The sequence below is a fragment of the Aulonocara sp. 'chitande type north' Nkhata Bay genome, linkage group LG15 (genome assembly GCF_057382095.1).
Source record: "Aulonocara sp. 'chitande type north' Nkhata Bay isolate Kocher_YH1m ecotype deep benthic linkage group LG15, A_spYH_male_GT1.1, whole genome shotgun sequence".
Classification (NCBI taxonomy): Eukaryota; Metazoa; Chordata; class Actinopteri; order Cichliformes; family Cichlidae; genus Aulonocara; species Aulonocara sp. 'chitande type north' Nkhata Bay.
In genome coordinates, this window is record NC_141358.1 from 29,477,877 (window position 1) to 29,493,784 (window position 15,908).

The 15,908-nt window shown below is 41.3% G+C and overlaps 1 protein-coding gene across 4 annotated transcripts in view; it reads left to right on the forward strand.

The window, feature by feature from the left end:
• Positions 1–15,908, forward strand: part of cd2ap (CD2-associated protein) — a 112,287-nt gene that overhangs the window by 78,686 nt on the left and 17,693 nt on the right. For all 4 annotated transcript variants that reach the window (XM_086265434.1, XM_086265433.1, XM_086265435.1 and 1 more), the window contains one exon: positions 14,629–14,729. In XM_086265434.1, coding sequence (XP_086121560.1) covers positions 14,629–14,729 — 101 coding nt within the window. The remainder of the gene's footprint in view (positions 1–14,628; positions 14,730–15,908) is intronic.

Consider the following 15,908-nt stretch of genomic DNA (forward strand, 5'->3'; position numbering starts at 1 on the left):
GCCTTAATAAAAGAGATTGCCTTCCTTGGAGCCTGAAGATGCTTGCTGGTGCTGATTGCTGAGACAATCTTTTCAGCAACTACTCTGAGCACCTGGTCGTGCCGCCAACGATACCGACCATCGGCCAGGGCCCTTGGGCAGCTGCTAAGGAGGTGTCCTAGGGTCCCTCTTCCAGAGCACAGGGGACAGGCAGGTGTCTCGCTCTTTCCCCACAGATGGAGGTTTGCTGGGCTTGGCAGAGTGTCGTATACTGCCTGCACTAGGAATCGGATCCGGTGGAAGTCTGCCTGCATGAGGTTTGCCCAGGTGACCTTGCGCTGCAAGGTGCTCTCCCACCTTGTCCATGCTCCCTGCCGCTTAAGGCCTACAGCTCTACTTACTCGCTCCTCCTCCACACCTGCTCGGACCTCTTCCTGGAGTAGCTGGTGTCTCTCCTTTCCCTGTGCCCTGCTGACCTGGGCCTTTGGGAAGTACCCCAAGCCTGCTCCCCCTGTTGCTAAGACCCCCATCAGTGTTTTCTGCCTTAGGCGTGACTCCGCCACCTCAACTGCCTTCTCAGCCTTCCACTTTCTTCCTGTCCTTACCTCAATACCTGCTGATGCCACCTTGCAGTCTTTAGAATCTCTGTACTGTAGGGCTTCTCGTGTGCAAGCCACCTTGAACTCTTCTGTGAGACCACTGAAGGGTAACTGCACGCTGTTGCTTGCCCCATACAAGGCAGCGCTGGTGAGACTGCGGGGAAGTCCCAGCCACTTACGAAGAAAGCCACTGATCTTTCTTTCAAGGGATTCCACAGTAGTTATTGGAACTGTATAGACAAGCAAGGGCCACAGGATTCGGGGCAGGATGGAATGCTGGTAGATCCAGGCTTTAAATCTTCCAGGCAGGCCGGACTTATCCACCTTAATGAGCCACGCTCCCAGCTCCTCATTTGCCTTCTGAATAGCAGTAGAGTCTTTCAGGCTGGAGTCAGAGAGTTTCCCCAAGCTCTTAACTGGTTGTTCCGTTATGGATGGAATAATGGTTCCTGAAATTGAGAACCGGAACATGTCCGTCACCTTGCCCTTCTTCACTACCATCGATCTTGATTTAGAAGGTTTAAAACTCATCCTTGCCCATGAGATGAGTCTCTCAAGACCTTGCAAGATCCACCTACACCAGGGAACTGATGATGTCGTAATGGTGAGGTCATCTATATAGGCTCTGATAGGGGGCTGACGAACACCTGACCTTGTCAACGGCCCTCTGCACTCCACCTCCGCACCATGTTCATTGCCAGGGCAAAGAGCGTAACTGAGATGGTACAGCCTGTTATTATAACTTTCCCGAGTCGGTGCCAGTCTGAAGTAACTGTCCTAGAAGGGACCCTAAGCCTGAAATTGGCGTAATAGTTCAGGATCAGGTCCTTGATCTTGCTGGGGACATGGTGGAAGTGTAAAGCATGCTCAACCAGTTTGTGTGGGATCGACCCATACGATCATTGATATAACATTGATTATAATGCATTGTTATTTTTGTGCAGGGAGAGCCAAAACATAAAAACTTCCTCTCAGCTTGTTCGTGGCCAAAAAATGGCCACCCCTTGTTTACGTTTACAAAATGCTATAAAATTCATATATATTAATTAATTTCATTCAAATTCAGAATTTTAATCCTTTAAATACCAGTTCAATCACATAATCCTAGGAAGTCATAAATGGAAAAAATCATGAAACCCCAATTTTTTTCCAAATAATACATGCCATCTGATTTATTTTCTAACCACAATGGAGGTTAGATGTGTAGCAATAATTAACAGTAGTATAGTATGACTTTTATGCATCTTTGTTTTTGTGCAGTGACAGAAAAACAAAAAAACTCCCTCTCAGCTTGTTCGTGGCCAAAAATGGCCACCCCTCGTTTACATTTACAAAATGCTATAAAATATATATATATTAAAACATTTTTCTACTTTCATTGACTTGATTTTTTTAAATTAGTATCAGTGCTGCTCATCCAGACTAAAATTTCATTCAAATTCAGAATTTTAACCCTTTAAATACCAGTTAAATCACATAATTGTAATGATTTACATAGGGATAAAAGCATAAAGTCCCTTTTTTTTCTTTTTTTTTTTTAAATAATACATGCAAATTGATTTATTATCTAACCATGATGGAGGTTAGATACATAGCAATAATTAAAAGTATCAATGAGTTTTATGTATCTTTGTTTTTTTTGTGCAGTGACAGACAAACAAAAAATCTCCCCCTCAGCTTGTTCGTGGCCAGAAAGGGCCACCCCCTGTTTATGTTTACAAAATGCTATAAAATTCTACTTTCATTGACTTGGTTTTTTAAATTCCTACTCATGAAAACCAAAATATAATTCAAAATCAGAAATTATACCCTTTGAATACCAGATTATTAGGGGTGCAACGATATTCGTATCGATATTGAACCGTTCGATACAGTGCTTTCGGTTCGGTACGCATATGTATCGAACAATACAAAATTTTTAATTTATTTTATCTGAGCGTTCGACTACTCCGCCTAGGCTCGACAATGCAGCCTAGGCGGAGTAGTCGAACGCAGATTCACTGAGCGCTCAACACAGACAGCATCGTCAGAAGGAAGAGCGCAGGGCAAGCTAGCGAGACAGAAGTTAAGCTCTCCTTGCAACATGGACCTTCCCCACCCTCATTCAGATCTGGCGTTTAGAATTATTTTGGTTTTCATGTGACGTATGACCCTGAAGGTAAGCGAGTCATGGACTAAAGTAAAACAGTATGTTGGATGTGCCATGCAATGCTCAATTACATGGGTGGGAGCTAGTGTGTTAGCGCAGTTAGCTCGTTAACGTGTTGGCCGTCTAGCCCCATGCACGGGGCAATCGGCGGTAGCTCGTTAACGGAGATTTGCCGTGTTGTGGCGTTAAGGTCATTTCAACGAGATTAACCTGAAAGCACTAGTGGGAACACAACGAATATGACTGCACATTTACGCCGACATCATCCTAGTGCAAAGACAAGTGGAAGCAGAAAAAAAACAAGCAAGCATGCTACTAACTTTAGCCGAGTCATTTAGACAGCTGTTAGCACATGATTCTCCTTATGTGTTTAATATGCTGCTGAGAATATAGCCCAGAAGAAGCGGATAGTATAGCTTTTATTTTGGAAAGAGACATTTCACTGTAATAAACTCTCTTTTCCAAAGATGAGTGATGAGTGATGATCAATCAGATACAGGGCTCACAATATCGCTAGCCCGACGTCCCGGGGCTAGCGATATTTTCAGTCGGGCTACCAAAATCTATCTCTGCCCTGCCCGTCGGGCTATTGTAGGAAGGAAAAATATATGTCAATGCTTTTGCATTCTTTCAGAAATGTAGCTGGGTAATTATGTCATTGGCATCGGTGAGCCATTATCAATATGTGACATATTGAAATCGCGTTTGAATTTGCGCTTGTTTTTTTGCTTTCACTTTGCAATCGCGCGAACTGTGTATAGAGAGCGACAGCACTGATCTGTGAGTGATGATAATTTGTGCACCAATTCCTCTGACATCGTCTTATTAATCGGTAGCTTACTATGCAAACATGACAAGTGAAATCTCCGGCAGCAAGCTTAAACATGTGAGAGGTTGATCGTGCAGAGAATCGCTGAGCTTATGTGAGTGCGTGTGTAAAAGCAGCAGGATATATATTTGACTACGATGACCTTCACAGACAGATATATATTTTAGTTCTGCTGAGCGAAATAAGACAGGTCAGGGTGACAGCCAAAGAAAAGCTTACCACAAAACGGAGAAGTTATGACAAATCAGACTATAAGGCAAAAAGAAAGTGCAGCTTTATGGTTTCATGGACAAAAGAATTTCTGTGGCTGCAATATGACGAGCTAAATAACCAGGGCTGCACATAAGTGGTCCGCAGGTGCGCATTCGCTGTCAAAATAAAAAACACGCACAAGGGTTAGGGTTAAATTTAAAAACTGTACTTTTGAGTTAAAATATATATTTATAATTTTAATAAATGACAAATTAAAAAGGCATGAACATTTTTTTTGTATCGAAAAAATATCGAACCGTGACACCAAAGTATCGAACCGAACCGTGAATTTTGGGTATCGTTGCACCCCTACAGATTATGTATTATTACTACGCTTTTGGGGGAAAATAGCAATAAAGTTAACATTTTTTAGAATATGAAAGATGAAACCTAATTTTTTTTTAATCATCATTGCAGGCACCAATAACAGTAACAATGATTTATTTTTACTTTATTTTATTTTTTGGGGGGGGTGAATGGCCAAAAAGAAAATCACACATGGTGTGTTAGTGGCCAGAAAGGCCATTTAATGACCAAATAACCACTGAAATGACCACAAAAATGATCAAATTTTATATTACAGTGTGTGTGCTTCTGTGTGCATCCTCATTAGCAGAAAGATTTGCTAACCACAGTAGAGTGGTTTTTGTAGGCACACTTTCTACACCCGGTGCAAAGGGCTGCTGTTCCAATCCTGGAGGTGCGCCACCCACACTGTGGTTCAGACTACTGTATCTTGAGATCAATGGCAGAAGTGGCTGAGAATCAGGGACAAGGGTGTCTTGCAGTTGTTGAGGTCACCAGCATGTGCCCCAGCTCTTCCAGGATCACTCTTCATTTGTAGGTTGTAGAGGACTCCCCCACTTCAGTGAAGTTGTTTCCGGCGGGCGGGACAAAGGCATCGTATCTCAAGACATCCAGGAGATTGGAGAAAAGAGCCAGCAGCCATCAGTTAGTTTGCCTTCAACAACTCCTCTCTAAGTTATCCAAGCTGTATTTGTGCCTATTGTAGTGCAGGATTGTTTCTTGCTTCCAGGCGTCCTCTATTCCCCATCACTGACTGCTGGTTCCCTGTGAGTTGCTGTCAAAAGAAGCACATTCCTCCGTTGTTTTGGCATGTGGGATATCGGCGTGGTGGTTTAGGTGAAGCCAAAGACAGACAACAAAATCTTCCTCTGTTGCAACTGGAGGAGCTGGGGAGGGAGCTCTGGGTTGTTTCCCCTGTGCCAGTTTTCATGTGAGGGGTTCCTCTGCCAAGGTGACCGAAGGAAAGATGTTGTCCTCGGAGCTCCTCCATCAGCTGGAGTCTGATCTCATGCCATTTTTTTACTTCCTGATACTTCCAGTGTTGTCATCCAACATGCTATGTATTGCTTTATCCTGTTGTTGGCTCACATCTCCACTTCATCTATAATCCTCCAATCCTCACACCTTCACCTCCCGTGCAGGTTTGTAAGGGTGCACAGATCTCCTTTGTTATAAAAATGTCGAAAGTAGATCTCAGACTGCTAATGCAGGGATCTCCATACAGGGTGAGCCCTGGTTTGATACCAGTGGGTACTGGATTGTAGAGCAGTCTCTCTTCAGTAGTGGGACCCACATGGTTTTCCTTTCATGAGGGATCCACTTAGTTGCCTGCTCCTTGGTCTCAGAAAATGCTCCTATGTTGTTTTCCATCAGCTGCTCGGCCTCCACCTCCATGCCCCCCAACCCCAATCCTCCCCCAAAGAAGAGGATTCAGGCACTGGCTAGTACTCTTCATCAGTGGTGACGCAGTCAGCTTCTTTGGAGATTGTCCCCTCATCTTCTGGAGAGGAAGTTTCTTCATCTTGGGCAGGTGTCTTTTCTTCAAGGGCAGAGGACTGCTTGCTGTCCTTGCTCTCTGACCAGATCATATAGACAGTGCTTGAAGCAGTGATGACTTTATTGCCATATTGCCTGAATAAATTATCTGGAAGCTGTTAGGCTTACTTACAGCAGTAGTAGGGTAAAAGTGCTTTTAGCATGTGCTTCAAAGCTAAGTTTGACTGGGAACCTCAAAGCTCAATAGCCTGCATCGACAGAAATTCACTGCAGCCTATGTAATATTTGATGTCATTATTTATTTCAGTCTATCTTGCAAATACATGTTTGTGCTGCAATGTCATACACAAACACAAACTATTAGATCCTTAAGATCAAACCTATGTAATAATAATAATAGTAGTAATGGATTGCATTTATATAGCGCTTTTCGAGACCCTCAAAGCGCTTTACAATTCCACTATTCATTCACTCTCACATTCACACACTGGTGGAGGCAAGCTACAGCTGTAGCCACAGAAGCGAGGCTGCCATATCGGCCCCTCTGGTCATCACCAGTAGGCGGTAGGTGAAGTATCTTGCCCAAGGACACAACGACCAAGACTGTCCGAGCCAGGGCTCGACCTGGCAACCTTCTGATTACAAGACGAACTCTTGAGCCACGATCGCCCCTATATCAAAATTGTTTCATTATTTTGGTCCATTGGAGTGTGGTAAGCCGCTACTAGAAACTAGGAATATTACATGAAATTGCTTGTTTGGCCAAAAATGGGTAAATTTGGTAAAGAACATGAAAAACTACAATTTTCATGTGTTGAGTTTAGAATGAAAGCAATTTTACCTAAATCGCATGATATAGTTCTGTCAATAAATAGGAATCAAAAAAAGGTGGTTATAATGGGTTTCAATTGGCCAAAAATGGCCACGATAGAGCCAAGAGGAACAATTTTTTTTTTTTTTTAAACGTATGTTTATTTGTTTTTGTTTTTTCAACAGTATCAACACCAACATAAAATGAACGTATGGCAGTCATTAAAATAATAATAATAACAACAGTAATAATAATAATAATAATAATAATAATAGTAATAACGATAATTGAAGTGTTAATCCTAAAAGATTCCAAAGAAATGCATAAATGCATAGTTAAATAAATTAAGACAGAAACCATACAAATAAATATAATTTAAAAAAAAATATCATAATATAGATTGCACAGTATATTCCCAACAGCAAGTCAGACATTATTCATTATCTAGTTGTCTTATTCACTCACCCCCCCCCCCCCCCCCACATCCCCACTCCTCAGTAGATCCAAAAATATCTTCCAGATGTTGTACAATTCAGAAGCCTTCTTTCTAACAATATAGTTCAGTTTCTCAAGAGCTAAACTCGATGTTAAGTTATTTAACCAGTGGTTAAAAGAGGGGCAACCAACATTCTTCCAGCATAAGGCGATACAGCGTTTGGCCTGTAGCAAACAAAGATCGACCATTTTTCTTTCCTCACACGACAGAGTACAGTCATCTGGATACAAGCCTAAAATGCATAACTTAGGGCAAAGCGGTACAGGAGAAGTTGTGATCTGAGAGATATATTTTAACACAGAGCTCCAAAATTTTTGGATCTCTTCACATTTCCACAGGCAGTGATATAGTGTACCCTGATGCCTATTACACTTATAGCATAGATCAATTATATTAGGATCAAATTTATTTAATTGTACAGGGGATATGTATGTTCGCATTATCCAATTAAATTGTATCATTCTCAAACGAGTGTTAATGGTTTGAGTGTGTGTTTTTGAACATATTTTACCCCATTCAGTATATGAAATATCTTCTTGTAAGTCACTAATCCACTCCCGTCTTTTACTATCAGAGTTATCCTTATGGTTTTCAACTAAAAGGCTATAAAACTGGGACACCAGTCTTTTACCAAAACAGTTTTTTGTAACATGAGTTTCTAGGATGGAGAGTGGGGGTTGGTGCACTGAATTGTTTAAGTGTGCCAGAATAAAACTTCTAAGTTGCAGATACTTAAAAAAGTGTTTCTGCGGTAAATCAAACTTTGCCCTTAATTCACTGAATGACATTAGAGAATATTCCTCATATACGTCCTGTAGTTTCGCAATGCCCTTGTTCAGCCAAGCTTTAAAGCCCATGTCATTCTTAGCCGGGGCAAAGAGTTCATTACCCCAAATTGGGGAGAAACAGGACAACCCAGGAGAGTCATTCAACATTTTTTGTACTTCATGCCAAGCAACAACAGTGTTTTTTACAAAGGGATTAGTAGTAATTTTCTTTAAAGTTTTAAAGGGTGCTGAGTATAAATAGCTATTTAACGACAGACCCTTTGAGGACATTCTTTCAGTTGCTAACCAGGGAAGGGAAATATCGTTTGAAAACCAAAACATAGTGGTCCTCAGCTGAGCAGCCCAATAGTACCATTTTAAATTTGGAAACTGTAGTCCTCCCCTATCATATGGTAAATACAAGAGGGAGAGTCTGAGTCTTGGCTTCCTATTGTTCCAGATGAAATTAGAAAGAAGTTTGCTGGTCTTGGAAAAAAAAGAAGGAGGAGGGGCCAGCAGAATTGACTGAAAGATATATAGGAATTTAGGTAATATAGTCATCTTTACTATGTTTATTCTTCCCAGTAAAGAAAGAGGCAATGATATTAATCTAGTGATCTCATCCGACAACCCTTCCACCAAGGGCTCATAATTGGCTGAACTAAGATTGCTTATCGTTGGGGTTACTCTGATGCCTAAATATTTAAATCCCTCTGCGGCATTCACAAATGGGTGGGATACAACTGGTTTCAACCTCTCGTTCATATTTAAAAACATAATGGATGATTTTTCTTCATTCACTTTGAACCCAGAGAAACTGCTAAATTGATCGAATAGCTTCAGGAGAGATGGTATTGATTCTGCAAGGTGTGATAGAAACACAACAGTATCGTCAGCGTACATTTCAATTTTGTGTAGCATCTCCCCAATTTTAATACCATGGATCAAGGGATGTGATCTAATTGCTATCGCTAAAGGTTCCATGGCTAGTACAAAAAGCACAGGTGAAATCGGAGACCCTTGCCTGGTGCCTCGAGATGGCTCAAAAGGACTAGAGATGAGATTATTGGTAGATACCATTGCAACCGAATCAGCAAGTAAAATTTCAATCCATCGGCAGAAGTGATCACCAAATCCAAAAAGCTTAAGCACCTCAATTAGACAGGGCCATTCAACTCGATCGAACGCCTTCTCCGCGTCGAGTGATAGTATTGCAGTATATTGAGAACTCTCCTCACGTTGTGGAACCCCTGGCGATTTTGAACGAAACCATTTTGATCTCCGTGTATAATGACTGGAAGAGCCCTCTCCAGCCTCATAGCCAGAGCTTTAGCTATGATTTTGGAGTCAGAATTTAACAGCGATATGGGTCTGTAAGAACCGCTTTCGGCTGGCGCTTTGCTCGGTTTTAGAATGAGAGTGATCAGGGCACTACGAAATGTAGCAGGGAGGCGACCTGTTTCATAGGATTCCAAATAAACATCTAATAATGGGGGAATTAATTTTGCTTTAAATAGCTTGTAAATATCTATCGGAAGCCCATCAGGACCCGAAGCCTTACCACCTCTCATGTTCGTAATTGCATCAGAAACGTCATTGAAATTTATTTCTCTCTCCAATTCATTTTTCATATCCTCAGAAATACAGGGAAAGATCAATCTATCCAAGAAAGCATTTTGGCTTACCAGGTCCAGTGGGCTGTCAGATTTATATAGGGTTTTAAGTTTCTTTATCTGCCAAGCTTAGTAGTCTACCCAGCTTTTCACCCTGATCATAAAACGTCTGTTTCAATCTTATTAAACCATCTTCAGCTTTAAGCATAGACAGCTCCTCGTATTTAAGCTTTAAGGTTAATCTATTCGGGAGTGGGATTTAAATACTGCTGAATAGCATGAGAATTCCCTTTTATTGGGGTTTTGAATTCTCCATGGATCAGAGGTTCAGATCTTTCAAATATTGTTGTATTTTTTTTCTTGTTTGAGAGTGTGAAGTGTCTATCCCTGATGAGCGGTCAAGCTTCGGGTCCAGAGTACAATTTAAGTCACCTGCCAATATTATCCTACCAGGAAGGGTAGCTATCAATAGTAATAAATTCTCAAAAAATAAAGGGTTATCATCATTAGGGCCATAAACATTAACTAAATTGAAATTCTCTTTCAAGAGAGTTCCTTGAACCACCAAAAATCTGCCAGCTTTATCATAAATAGTGTTATTTACTTGGAAAGGCACTGAATTATGAATTAACACCATAACCCCTCTCGCGTGCGAAGGGCAACAGGATGCTAGCACTTTGCCTGGCCATCTCCTACGTACTTTCACCAGATCCTCTCTGAGTAAATGGGTCTCTTGGATAAACGCTATTGATGACTCAAGTTGTTTAAGCCTGGTAATAACCTGTTTTAGTTTAACCACTTTTACCATTCCTCTCACATTCCAAGAAGTAAATTTAAAAGTCTTATATGAAGTCATCTATTCTTATTAATACAACAGATTGTGCAACATAGTATCTTCATTTGGTTGTTGGTAAACCTTTCAGTATCTCTAACTGTTGTGCTGGGAGTAAACCAGTAAAAAGCAACACGTTGTGAAAAATACAAAAACACAAAGAAATAACACAAAATCTGCCATAAATGAACCCCCTTAGCTGTCAACCTGAACCGGACAGCCCCTCGCCCTACCCCGCCCTCCCCCTGACCTTGGGGTGCAGTTAAGTGCACACGCTGATCCAATGTAAACAAGGGAGCAGCTAGACCAAACCGAGCTGACATGGTCAAACAAAACCAAACCACCTGGACAATTGCGTCTCCTGACGAAAATGTATATCCTACATGAACAAGTATGTATACAATGATCATTACAAACTTTCTTGTAGCATAACTCTCATCCCGGAGAGCCGACTGTATGTCGAACAACCAGTACTCCAAGACACAAATGAAAGCCCAATCAACGAGTGGGCGTGGCTAGTTATCTATAAGGGATAAATAAAATGCCCAATACAACTGAGGAGAACGAAGGAACGGTAAACCAAAGTAAATACAAAAAAGAAAAATACTCTCCCCAAAAAATTCAACAGTAAGGATGAGCGATATTGACCATTAAATCCAACAATTTCAAACTACAGCTGTTATGGGCAGATAGTGAAGGATTCGGCAGTCCCCATCAGATATTCTGCTAGTCCTCTGTATTCTGCAAACCTCGGATGAACTTTTCCGCATCTGCTGGGGTCTCAAAGACATGCGTATGTCAACCAGATGACACTCGTAGCTTCGCCGGGTAAATTAATCCGTAACGTACGTTCATCGCCCTGAGCTGCTGTTTCACCCGGTCGAAGCCCCTCCTCCGTCGGTGGAGATCTGTAGAAAGATCCGGGAAGTACATGACCTCTTGACCCCCGCAAATAACTTTCCCTTTGGCCATAGCCGCCCCCAACACCCGAACCTTGTCTTGGAAGTTTAAAAACTTCACGATGAGGACTCTCGGTGAGGGTGGTCGGTTGGGTTGCGTCCAGCCGGGCAACCGGTGAGCTCTTTCGGTGAGAGGTTGTCTCGGGAATGTTGCTGGTCCCAGCGCTTCGGGGAGCCACTTCTCTAGGAAAGCCACCGCGTCATGTCCTTCTATTTTCTCCGGCACATTAACTAGTCGTAGTTTGGAACGACGAGAGCGATTTTCGAGGTCCTCGAGTTTGTTCGTGAGGAGAGCCACTTGTTTAACTAGCGCATCTATCTTGCCTTTCTCTGAGTTAACGGCGTCCTCCACGCTGCTAATGCGCATCTCTGCCCCATCCATGCGCACCGAAAAGTCCTGCACATCTCTTTTAACATCTTGGATCGCTGACAGGACCACATCAAGTTTTGTGGAAAAGTCATTTCTGATTCCGTCGAGTATTTGAATAACATCCATGTTATGGGCCATTCCAGTACCCACGTCCAGGAGACTCCCAGGGCTAGCATCACCTGCAGAGTTAGCTTGACTGCTAGCGTCAGAGATGTCGTCTTCCACACTCAGAGAAGAGTGTGCCTTAGATTTATTTTGTGCTTTCTTAGCCGGCATAATGTCGCGGATATACGATAATAACTCGTTACAAGCAATAGTTATCACTGTTGACGCAGTTAAAGGACAGTTTTCAGGAACTTACTAAAATATCACCAGGAGCTCACAAAAATATGTGTGCCTAGTTCAGCGCCATAACCACGCCCCCCAAGAGGAACAATTTCATGTATAGTGTATACAGTGGCTTGCAAAAGTATTCGGCCCCTACATTTTGTCACATTACCACCACAAACATGAATCAATTTTATTGGAATTCCACGTGAAAGACCAATACAAAGTGGTGTACACTTGAGAAGTGGAACGAAAATCATACATGATTCCAAACATTTTCTACAAATAAATAACTGCAAAGTGGGGTGTGCGTAATTATTCAGCCCCCTTTGGTCTGAGTGCAGTCAGTTGCCCATAGACATTGCCTGATGAGTGCTAATGACTAAATAGAGTGCACCTGTGTGTAATCTAATGTCAGTACAAATATAGCTGCTCTGTGACGGCCTCAAAGGTTGTCTAAGAGAATATTGGGTGGCTGTGGCTCAGGTGGTAGAGCAGATCAGCTACTGATCGAAAGGTTAGTGGTTCGATTTTAGGCTTCGCCAGTCTGCATGTCAAGTGTCCTTGGGCAAGATACTAACCCCAAATTGCCCTTCGATGCGTTCATCGGAGTGTGAATGTGTGTGAATGTAGATTAGGTTTGCACTTGCGTTTAGAAGTGCTTGCATGAGTGGGTGTGAATGGGTGAATGAGGCATGTTGTATAGAGCGCTTTGAGTACTCCGGGAGAGTAGAGAACCGCTATATAAGAATCAGTCTGTTACCAATCCGTAGTCCGTAACAACACACCAGACGGGTCAGAGATAAAATTATTGAGAAATTTAAAGCAGGTTTAGGCTACAAAAAGATTTCCCAAGCCTTGAACATCCCACGGAGCACTGTTTAAGTCATCATTCAGAAATGGAAGTGTTTCTGTATGGCACAACTGTAAACCTACCAAGACAAGGCCGTCCACCTAAACTCACAGGCCGAACTAGGAGAGTGCTGATCAGAAATGCAGCCAAGAGGCCCATGGTGACTCTGGACGAGCTGCAGAGATTTACAGCTCAGGTGGGGGAATCTGTCCATAGGACAACTATTAGTCGTGCACTGCACAAAGTTGGCCTTTATGGAAGAGTGGCAAGAAGAAAGCCATTGTTAACAGAAAACCATAAGAAGTCCCGTTTGCAGTTTTCCACAAGCCATGTGGGGGACACAGCAAACATGTGGAAGAAGGTGCTCTGGTCAGATGAGACCAAAATAAGGTTCACCTTCCAGCAGGACAATGACCCTAAACTTAAAGCCAGGGCAACAATGGAATGGTTTAAAACAAAACATATCCATGTGTTAGAATGGCCCAGTCAAAGTCCAGATCTAAATCCAATCGAGAATCTGTGGCAAGATCTGAAAACTGCTGTTCACAAACGCTGACCATCTAATCTGACTTAGCTGGAGCTGTTTTGCAAAGAAGAATGGGCAAGGATTTCAGTCTCTAGATGTGCAAAGCTGGTAGAGACATACCCTAAAAGACTGGCAGCTGTAATTGCAGCAAAAGGTGGTTCTACAAAGTATTTACTCAGGGGGGCTGAATAATTATACACACCCCACTTTGCAGTCATTTATTTTTAAAAAATGTTTGGAATCATGTATGATTTTTGTTCAACTTCTCACGTGTACACCACTTTGTATTGGTCTTTCACGTGGAATTCCAATAAAATTGATTCATGTCTCTGTCAGTGCGCCCCAGGGTGGCTGTGGCTACAATGTAGCTTGCCATCACCAGAGTGTGAATGTGTGTGTGAATGGGTGGATGACTGGATATGTAAAGCGCTTTGGGGTCCTTAGGGACTAGTAAAGCGCTATATAAATACAGGCCATTTACCATGTTTGTGGCTGTAATGTGACAAAATGTGGAAAAGTTCAAGGGGGCCGAATACTTTTGCAAGTCACTGTATTATTGGCATTATTAAGGAGCTGGTGTTGAAAATTAAAAACTCTGGAAAAAATACACACCTTTGGGAAGTTTCATTCCATTTGCATTAACAGAACAAAAATGGTTGAAAAAACAAAAGTGAAGTGGCCACAAATGGCCAGGATAGAGCTACTACTTTTCATGGCTGTTTTGATATCGCTCTCTCTCTCTTAACTGATCAAATCTCGCTGTGGTAACAGCTTTAAACTCGGTATGACCCAGGTTGATAGAGGGTGCCCAGTCTGGATCGCATTCCAACATTTTGAAGGCTGGTTTTCCTACAAAACACAACAAACATTAGCCCGCAAAGGCACAGTAAACAAATTCAATTCAAATCAATATAAGACTTATTTGTAACCTACATCAACTATTATTATGTTATGATAAATTACTTAACCACAACAAAAGACTTACCTTTGTGGACATGCTTGGAGCAGACTAACATGTGAGCTGGAGTGTGCTGAAATATTTAGTCTTCGAATAGCTGCAATCCAGACCATCCATCGGCTCTTTGTTACTTCGGAAACATGGCTTGAACAGTTTCTCTTCCACGATGGAATCCAATAAAAACCGATCTGTTTACCCGTCAGCTTCCCGTGGCTGTCATGCGAAAGGCTATTGCATACAACAGCTTCTTGCCATTATTTGTGTTTCTTTTTATCGCTGTGTGACTGTTTTCTTGTGAAAGCCTGCATGCGCTAGTACCACTTGCCACTCGTACCTACAATCCTTTGCGGTTTTGATGTCACATTTTCAATCTGTATAAGACTTTTAGAAATCCGATGGGATGATGAGAACAATTAATTTTGTTATTCGTTTAATATAAAATGTAAAATATCAGCTAAATTGTCGCTGATATTGCTAAAGTGAAGTTTTTCTCTTTTAACCACAGGCACAATGGAGAGGTGCCATCCACACGACCAAAGTCTGACTCCGAGCCATTACCTCTCACCAAACCGGTGTCTGCAGACTCTGTGGAGAAGTCGGGTACAGGTATGTCCATACTACTACATGCATGTCAGATTGCTACGATCATAACCCCTGGTATCAAATTATTTCCACTGTAGCCACATTAAAAAAACATTAAAGTGTATCTATAGTTTTTTTTCCTACTTTAATTATTGTCGGTTGCTTATAAGAAGTCAATAAATGACTTCACCAGAAGATTTTTGCTTTGACAGTAAGTCTTTTTTGTGACCGTGGTAAATAATATTTCTGATTTTTTTTTTTTTTTTAAACGTATGTTTATTTGTTTTTTCAACAGTATCAACACCAACATAAAATGAACGTATGGCAGTCATTAAAATAATAGTAATAATAATAACAACACTAATAATAATAATAATAATAATAATAGTAATAGTAATAACGATAATTGAAGTGTTAATCCTAAAAGGTTCCAAATAAATGCATAGTTAAATAAATTAAATTAAACCATACAAATAAATACAATTAAAAATAAATAAATAAATAAATCATAATATAGATTACATAGTATATTCCCAACAGCAAGTCAGACATTATTCATTATCTAGTTGGCTTATTCACTCACCCCCCCCCCCCCCCCCCCCCCACATCCCCACTCCTCAGTAGATCCAAAAATATCTTCCAGATGTTGTACAATTCAGAAGCCTTCTTTCTAACAATATAGTTCAGTTTCTCAAGAGCTAAACTCGGTGTTAAGTTATTTAACCAGTGGTTAAAAGAGGGGCAACCAACATTCTTCCAGCATAAGGCGATACAGCGTTTGGCCTGTAGCAAACAATATCGACCATTTTTCTTTCCTCACAAGACAGAGTACAGTCATCTGGATACAAGCCTAAAATGCATAACTTAGGGCAAAGCGGTACAGGAGAAGTTGTGATCTGAGAGATATATTTTAACACAGAGCTCCAAAATTTTTGGATCTCTTCACATTTCCACAGGCAGTGATATAGTGTACCCTGATGCCTATTACACTTATAGCATAGATCAATTATATTAGGATCAAATTTATTTAATTGTACAGGGGATATGTATGTTCGCATTATCCAATTAAATTGTATCTTTCTCAAACGAGTGTTAATGGTTTGAGTGTGTGTTTTTGAACATATTTTACCCCATTCAGTATATGAAATATCTTCATGTAAGTCACTAATCCACTCCCGTCTTTTACTATCAGAGTTATCCTTA